The 9189-nt window shown below is 40.4% G+C and overlaps 1 protein-coding gene across 1 annotated transcript; it reads right to left on the reverse strand.

Annotated features, from left to right (window-relative positions):
• Window positions 1–8055: 8055 nt before the first annotated feature.
• Window positions 8056–8894, reverse strand: LOC120292762 (ice-structuring glycoprotein-like). The gene is made up of 2 exons (XM_039311170.1): window positions 8633–8894; window positions 8056–8555 (listed from the first exon to the last, which is right to left on the reverse strand). Exons 1-2 carry the CDS (start codon window positions 8892–8894, stop codon window positions 8056–8058), a joined length of 762 nt encoding a protein of 253 aa, XP_039167104.1.
• Between the last annotated feature and the right edge of the window lie 295 nt (window positions 8895–9189).

Genomic DNA, 9189 nt, shown 5'->3' on the forward strand with positions numbered 1-9189 from the left:
TTTACATTTCCCCATAATCCATCCAAATTTACATCCTAAGATCATCATGCTAAATTATATGTAGTTTGATGATAATCTTGCTCATTTCAACTCTAGATACATTGTTCCTAACCTTGGAGGGAGGGAGAGTCAAATTATTGTTTGAAATGTATATATGATGATATTTAGTCTTCTTCCGATTCGTAGGATGATGAAAAGATGGGTGTGATCGTCTCTGTGACAAAATGCATAATGATTAGTATACCCATCATGATGTACCTTTCGATCATATTGCCATGGTCTTCCAAGCAAGATATGACCCGCTTGCATTGGTACAACATCATACTCTACCTCGTCCTTGTATCTCCCTATCTCAAATGGGATTCAAACTTGCTTCAACACTTTCACCTCACCACTATCATTTAACCATTGAAGTCTTTAAGGGCCTAGGGTGCTTTGTCGTTTTCAAACCCAACTTATCCACCATAATACAACTTGCCACATTTGCACAACTACCTCCATCAATTATCAAACTACAGATCTTACCATTCACCACACTTCTTGTTTGAAACAAGTTATCTCTATGTTGATGATGCTCCTCCTCCTTTACTTGCACACGAAGAGAACGCCTAACCACCAATAAGTCTCCTTTTATAGCTACTTCTCCATCACTACAAACCTCCCACGGTGGCATCTCATCATCCTCTTCTTCCTTTTCACTTCCGGACTCAATAACACCATGTCCAATCATGATCATCACCCTCCTATTAGGGCATTGATTCACCATATGATCCCTGCCCAAACACTTAAAACATTTAATCTCACGAGTTCTAGTGTTAGGATATTCGGTTTTACTTGAAGCTGGATTTGTTCCAAATTTACCGTCCCTCTCTTTCTCATTTGAGGTTTCAGTTTTGATGTTCTTTCCTCACCAATTTGGCTTCTCATCTCTTTTCCAATTGGATCTCCAATTATGATTTGAACCTCCTCCACTCTTGTAATTTCGGTCCAACTTCAATGTCCGCTCAACTTTGATGGTTTTGTCCACCAATTTCTCCAATTCAACATAGTATTATAGCTCCACCACCCTTGACATTGTGGCCTCACAATCCTCCACCACATTAGCACAGATCATGGCAATCTCCATCTCTTTTTGATACTCTTCCACGCTCTTATTGCCTTGTGTGAGATTTTGTAACTTTTAAAACAAATCTCGATGGTAATGACTTGGTACAAAACGTCTCCTCATCACCGCCTTCATCTCATCCCACATCTCCATCCAACTTTCACCATTACACCTCCTACTAGTCACAAGTTGATCCTACTAAATTATAGCATAATCAATAAATTCAATGGCTGCAATTTTTACCTTTGTGAGCTTAGAGTATCATTGGCAAAATCCACTACCATCTCCATGCATTTCTCCCACTCTAGATATGCATTGGGATCATTCTTCCCTTAGAAGAAAGGTGATAATATGCAATTGCTCATTATAATATATAACCATGAATTAAACGTGGATAGAAATATACCGTGTTATTTGTGTAGCTTTCGGTGATAATGTGATCCAAAAGACTCATTGTAAATCGGGAATATTCATAGTTTTTAATGCACTCATGTTTATTTTAATTCACATAGAAATATAGTGGATTAATAAGCTGAGTAGGTTTGCTATACCTAGAGATAGGATAGTAAATAGATTAGGAAATTTTGCTATCACATGTTTGATATCGTTCTTATATTCACAACAATCTGAAATTCATATCTAATGGTTATGGTGAAATCGGATGCTCTAACATATTTATTTGATTGATTTTACTGCATTTAGTCTTCAAGTTTTGTTTTTAATTTATTCTAAATTATATTTTGATTTGTTAGATAAATTTTAGAATTAATCTATTTTAGTATTTAATTAGTTTATTAATCATCGATCTCTGTGGGACAATACTTTTTCCCATCATTATATTACTTGTTCGATACGTGCACTTGCGTTTAGAATTTCACGAACAAGTTTTTGGTGCCGTTGCCTCTCCATCAATGATGCATTAGATTTCTATGGCTGGTTTTAGCGTTTGTGTGTAGGACTAGCTGACTTTCTTTGAGAGAGAGATATATTTTATTTGAGGAAAAAGAATTGAGAAGTTCTCTTCAACTGTTCTTTTGAGGATTTGACCTTATCAAGATTCTCTTGTGACAATCGATTCGACTTATCGAGTGAGATAGCGAATTCTTTCGCTCGTGGTGTTTATAACGTTGGTTGGTTGACACGCATTCGTCAACAAGTAACATTCATAGCAAAGTTGCCAATCACAAATTTGATTGGAGGTTGAGGTTCACAATTCGCATCATCCGAGCCTTTGTAGAATGATCTTTCCGCAATGATTCACATCATAGCATGAAACTATAAGTGGCCAAAAGAACACTCTTATTGTCTTGTAATATCAAAGCATCGCTTGCTAATTCAATAAATCATTTCAAGATCAACATTTATTTCTTCAATAGGAAAACAGCTCAGTTATATATTTATTATAGGAGATGATTACTGATCGCCTTTTGGTTCTCCTTTCATGAACAAGAGAGGTTTTGGCATAAAATGATGCCATTAAGATCAGAGAGGTAAGGTCAATCTTAGAGTATCAAATTATTAGAACATGGTGATGCCGCAAGGAAGAGAATATCCTTCTCGGAGTATGGTTGAGGGAGAGAAGAACCTTTTAGATAGCAACATCTCATGGGTTGATGATAGGTTAGATTTTTGCAACCCAAATGTGGTGATTAGGGTCCCTTTTAATCCCTGAAGGGGGACTACAAAGCCAATATAGATCTAATGGCCTAAGCCCATTTGCTGATGCATCCCACCATTGACATCCAACAATTTTATTGCCCCACTCGGTTATAAGCTCATTAGTGAGCTAGTCAAGTCATCAATGGTCAATTGCATATATGTGAAGTTTTTCTTTCGAATAAAAGTTGCAAGATATGTGTAAAGCTCTAGTGGATGTGGTTGATTCAATATAATGCTGAAGACCTTCTACCAAAAGGCTCCCATTGCCCATTACAGACTTGTCTGATTAAGTTTCTTTTGAGGATTTGAAATTTGAGAAGCAAAAAGTAACATCGTGTGTGACAATATTATGTGGAAGCTGTGTGAAAACCTACTGAAATGGCAATTGCAACGAAAAGAGAAATTTATTCTTTGACAATCACCAATATACAGGACAATCCCAACGAAAAGAGAATTTCATTGTTTGACAATCACCAAGATAGCAAGGCAGTCGTAACGAGAACCATTAATGCTACCAGAGCTATAATGGCCATATACAGGGATGCCTGTTGTATGTATTCATTATGCGCAAAAACTCCGAATATAAGAACGAGGATTGTAATGCAAACCATGAAGTGAAAGACATATGTAGCATAGTGAATTCAACATTTTGGATTGTGCTCCAAGACGTATATCGTAGCCATGAGTCCCATCATGCTAATGGCAATCAGGAGGACGTTATCGGCTACCGAACTGGTGTAGAAGAGGACTTGTTCAGATGGTGCCCCAGCGGGGTCCTGCTATGTTGCCGAAGTCAAAGATAGTACCCCAATAGGGTCCTGCTGTGTCGCTAGAGTCAAAGATGGTGCCTCAATGGGGTCTGCTGTGTCGTCGGAGTCAAAGATCATGCCCCAGTTGCCAGAGTCAAAGATGGTGCCCAAGTGGGGTCCTACTGTGTCACCGGAGTCAAAGATCGTGCCCTAGTCGCCAGAGTCAAAGATTGTGCCCCATCGGGGTCCTACGGTGTCGCTGGAGTCAAAGATCATGCCCCAACGGGGTCCTGCTGTGTTGCCGGAGTCAAAGATGGTGCCCAAGTCACCGGAGTCAAAGATGGTGCCCTAGCGGGGTCTGTTGTGTTGCCGGAGTCAAGATCGTGCCCCAACGGGGTCTGCTGTGTTGCGAGTCAAAGATGGTGCCCCGAGTCGCCGGAGTCAAAGATGGTGCCCCGGGGAAGGGTCCGCTGTGTCATTTGGAGTCAAATATCATGCCCCAGTCGCGAGTCAAAGATCGTGCCCCAACGGAGTCCTGTGTCGCCAGAGTCAAAGATCATGCCCCAGTGGGGTCCTGCTGTGTCGCCGGAGTCAAAGATGGTGCCCCAGCGGGGTCTTGCTGTGTCGCCGGAGTCAAAGATCGTGCCCCAGCGGGGTCCTGCTTATATCCGTTCACTAATCAATTTATAATAGTGTCGGATTGACCTTTACCGATTATTATGGTCGAGCGATCGATTTCTAATTGAATTCTCTAATCTGTCGCATTTATATCTCTTAACGGCCTCACCTACTAGATTAGTTAATTCGTGAGTAATCAGTTCCATATAAAATAATCATAAGCGCGTCAATGAAATAACCATTTCATATATTCGAAACGATGCCAAATTTCAGGATGTCACATGCGTCGTTAGTTATCATCTTCGGCCTTCATGGTTTGTCGAACTACACTTCCATCCACATCCATCCATCGCTATACTTACCACTCGAAATATTTGAAAATTGTTAACAAAACCAATTTATACAGTATTTCCGATAAAAATTCCATACTAAAACAATTTTAATACCTTGTATACTTCCACGCCAGTCAACACAACCCCTACACCAATTAACTGCCGCTGATTAAACTAATCTCTCACAATCAACAATATTAAAAATATTAGAGTCAAAGTAGTGAAAATCGTTGATTTGAACCAATCTCCTCAATCAACAATATTAGAGTCAAAATGGTGAAAACCCCGATTATTCATAAAAGCTACGAACACCATCACTTTTGTAATATCTACGAACAAGTGGTGAAATCCCTGATTGTTCATAATAGCTACGAACACTATTACTTGTTCATAAACCCTTATTTTTGTAATAATTACAGGCACTTTGTTATAGGTCGAAGACCATTCACTTGTTCATAATAACTGAATAGACGAAGACCATCATCAACATCGATGCGAGTTAACACGACCCATGTGCTAATCAATTGCGGCTAATTGAGCCAGTCTCCCACAATCAACAATATTAGAGTCAAAGTTACTATTGTAGCGACATTAAACCCTGAATACCGAACGATATGGCTGCCATCTTTAGATGAGGAATAGAACGCTGAAACTATCGACATGATCATATCGGGTAGCTTTCAGAGATTTTAGCGTGTTTGACTCGTAGTTGATAATTTTTGATCCACATTTGTGCATCTTTGAATCGTAGACAGCTTTCAGAGATTTTAGCGTGTTTGACTTGTAGTTGATAATTTTCGATCCATATTTGTGCATCTTTGAATCGTAGACGACCCTCGGTTGTCATGTAATCGTGATGGTTCAATTACATGTCCCAAATATAATATCGATAGAAAATCGGTTTATTACCATTCGAAGTGAATATCGTAATCATGCGGAACCACCCGCAATTCGACTACGTAATTCCATCGGATCGACTTATATCCGTTCGCTAACATCTTCGAATTGTAGACGACCATTGGTGGTCATGTAATTGCAATGGTTTAATTACGTGTCCTAAATATCATATCGATAGAAAATCGGTTTATTGCCGTTCGACGCGAATATCGTAATTATGCGGAACCATCCGCAATTTGACTACGTAGTTCCATCGAATCGACTTATATCTGTTCACTAATCGATTTATAACGGTATCGGATTGACCCTTGCCGATTATTATGGTCGAGCGGTCGATCTCTGATTGAATTCTCTAGTCTATCGCGTTTATATCTCTTAACGGCATCACCTACTAGATTAGTTAATTTGTGAGTGATCAATTCCATGTAAAATAACCATAAGCACATCGATGAAATAACCATTTCATATATTCGAAACGGGGCTAAACTTCGGAATGTCACATGTGCCGTTAGTTATCATCTTCGGCCTTCACGGTTCGTCAGACTGCACTTCCATCCACATCCATCCATCGCTATACTTACTGCTCAAAATATTTGAAAATTGTTAACAAAACCAATCTATATAGTATTTCCGGTAAAAATTCCATACTAAAACAATTCTAATACCTTGTTCACATCCACGCCAGTCAACACGACCCCTGCACCAATCAATTGCCGCTGATTGAACTAATCTCCCACAATCAACAATATCAACAATATTGGAGTAAAAGTAGTGAAAACGGTTGATTTGAACTAATCTTCCACAATCAACAATATTAGAGTCAAAGTGGTGAAAACCCTAATTATTCATAATAGCTACAAACACCATCACTTTTGTAATATCTACGAACAAGTGGTGAAAACCCTGATTGTTCGTAATAGCTACAAACACCATCACTTTTGTAATATCTACGAACAAGTGGTGAAAACCCTGATTGTTCGTAATAGCTACGAACACCATCACTTGTTCGTAATAGCTAAGAACACCATTTAAAGTGGTGAAAACCCTTATTTTCGTAATAGTTACAAACACTTTGTTATAGGTCAAAGACCGTCCATTTGTTCATTATAGCTAAATAGACGAAGACCATCATCAATAAGACATCGACGCCAGTCAACGCAACCCCTACGCCAATCAATTGCAGCTGATTGAACCAGTCTCTCATAATCAACAATATTAGAGTCAAAGTTACCATTGTAGTGACTATAAACCCTAAATACCGAACGATATGGTTGCCATCTTTAGATGAGGAATAGAAGCTGAGACTGTGGACATGATCGTATCGGGTAGCTTTCGGGGTTTTAGCGTGTTTAACTCGTAGTCGATAATTTTCGATCCATGTTTATGCATCTTCGAATCGTAGATGACCATCAGTTGTCATGTAACCACGATGGTTTAATTACGTGTCTCAAATATAATATCGATAGAAAATCAGTTTATTGCCATTCGACGCGAATATTGTAATCATGTGGAACCACCTGCAATTCGACTACGTAATTCCATTGAATCGACTTATATCCATTCACTAATCAATTTATAACAGTGTCAGATTGACCCTTTTTGATTATTATGATCGGGTGGTCGATTTCTGATTGAATTCTCTAGTCTATCTCATTTATATCCCTTAACAGCCTCACCTAATAGATTAGTTAACTCGTGAATGATGAGTTTCGAGTAAAATAACCATAAGAGCATCGATGAAATAACCATTTCATATATTCGAAATTGGGCCAAATTTCGGGATGTCACATGCGCCGTTAGTTATCATCTTCGGCCTTCACAATTCATTGGACTGCACTTCCATCCACATCCATCATTACTATACTTACCGCTCGAAAGATTTGAAAATTGTTAACAAAACCAATCTATACAGTATTTCCGATAAAAATTTCATACTAAAACAATTCTAATACCTTGTTCACATTTACGCTAGTCAACACGACCCTTGCACCAATCAACTGTTGCTAACTAAACTATCTTCCACAACCAACAATATCAACAATATTAGAGTCAAAGTAGTGAAAACCGCTGATTTGAACCAATCTCCCACAATCAACAATATTAGAGTCAAATGGTGAAAACCCTAATTATTCATAATAGCTACTAACATCATCACTTTTGTAATAGCTAACAAGTGTTGAAAGCCCCGATTGTTTGTAATAGCTACGAACACCATTTAAAGTGGTGAAAATCCTTATTTCCGTAATAGTTACAAACACTTTATTATAGGTTGAAGACCATTCACTTATTCATAATAGCTAACTAGATGAAGACCATCATCAATAAGACATCAACGCAAGTCAACGCGACCCTTGCGCCGATCAACTATGGCCGATTGAGCCAGTCTCCTATGATCAACAATATTAGAGTCAAATTACCATTATAGTGACTATAAACCTTGAATATTGAACGATATGGCGGCCATAAGTGGACATGAAAGTATCAAGATACCAATAATGATGATAGCATTAATGGAGAGGAAGCCAATTTGTTGACTTCCATCTCGCGCCTTGATTTGATTCGTCGGATGCAACAATGTTCGTTGCAGCAAACCAACAAAGCTACTTGGGATTACAAACGGGTTTGCGGCTCAATCCCTAAATTTTGAGGGGCGAAATGTTCAGGAGGTACAGCGGCGGCTATAGCTGTCACGAATTTAGTGGAGGTTTCTACCGTTTGCATGATGATGGCCAACAGTTTCCACAGAATCAGGATATTCAGGAGGTGTGGCGGCTACAGCGGAGGTTTCCGCTGTTAGATGTTGATGGCTGGAGGTTTTTGCAGGAGGATCTACTGCAGCAGCTGTGTTGAAGGTTTCCCGCTCTAGTTTAGGAGGTGCGGCAACGGCAGTGTCGGTTGCAACAGAGGTTTTCGTAGAATCATCAGGATGTTCAATAGGTGTGGCGGCAGCAGAGGTTTTCGTAGAATCATTAGGAAGTTTAGGAGGTGCGGCGGCTGCGGCGATTTCCGCAGATTCATTAAGAAGTTCAGGGGGTGCAGCGGTTGCAGCAGAGGTTTTTGCAAATTCATCGGGAAGTTCAAGAGGTGCGGCAACGGCTACGACGATTGCAGCGGAGGTTTCCGTAGAATCATCAGGAGGAGTGGCGACTGCAGCAGAGGTTTTCGCCTTTAATTGGGCGGTGGTTTGAGGGGTTTCTACCATTGGATGTTGATGGCCGTAGGTTTCCACAGAATCATCAAGAAGTTTAGGAGGTGCGGGTCATAATAGCAACGGCATCGCAAAGCTGCGGTTGCAATAGAGGTTTTCGCAGATTCATCAAGAAGTTTAGGAGGTGCGATGGCGGCAATGGCTATAATGGCTGAGGTTTCCGCAGAATCATCAAGGAGTTTATAAGGTGTGGTAGCTGCAGTGGCAACGACTAAAGCAAAGGTTTCCGTAGATTCATCAGGAAGTTTAGGAGGTGCGGCGGCTGCGGTGGTGGCGACGGCGAAGGCTTCCGCCTCTAATTGGGCGGCGGTCTGAGGGGTTTCCATTGTTGGATGCCGAAGATTTCTATAGAAGGAGGTGTTGCTTCGACGAAGGTTTTCGGCTTTAGGGTATCGGACCGGGGGGTTTCCGCCTCTAATTGGCTGCGAGGGCGGTTGCGGCGGCAGATGTTTCCGCCTCTAATTGGGCGACGGTCTGAGGGGTTTCCACCGTTGGATGCTGGAGATTTCTGCAGAAGGAGTTCGGCGGAGGTTTCCGCCTTTAGGGCGGCTAATCGGGGGGTTTCCGCCTCAATAAATGCATATTTTAGATTTTATGTTTTGATTTCACGTAATTACTCAC

Source organism: Eucalyptus grandis, chromosome 1, assembly GCF_016545825.1.
Source record: "Eucalyptus grandis isolate ANBG69807.140 chromosome 1, ASM1654582v1, whole genome shotgun sequence".
Classification (NCBI taxonomy): Eukaryota; Viridiplantae; Streptophyta; class Magnoliopsida; order Myrtales; family Myrtaceae; genus Eucalyptus; species Eucalyptus grandis.

Bases quoted from the DNA above. Each gene is read 5' to 3' on its own strand.
- LOC120292762 (XM_039311170.1), bottom strand. From the start codon at position 8,894: ATGGAAACCCCTCAGACCGCCGCCCAATTAGAGGCGGAAGCCTTCGCC. The intron at 8,556-8,632 runs GTTGCTATTATG...ATCCAATGGTAG, and splicing joins AACCGCAGCTTTGCGATGCC to AAACCCCTCAAACCACCGCC.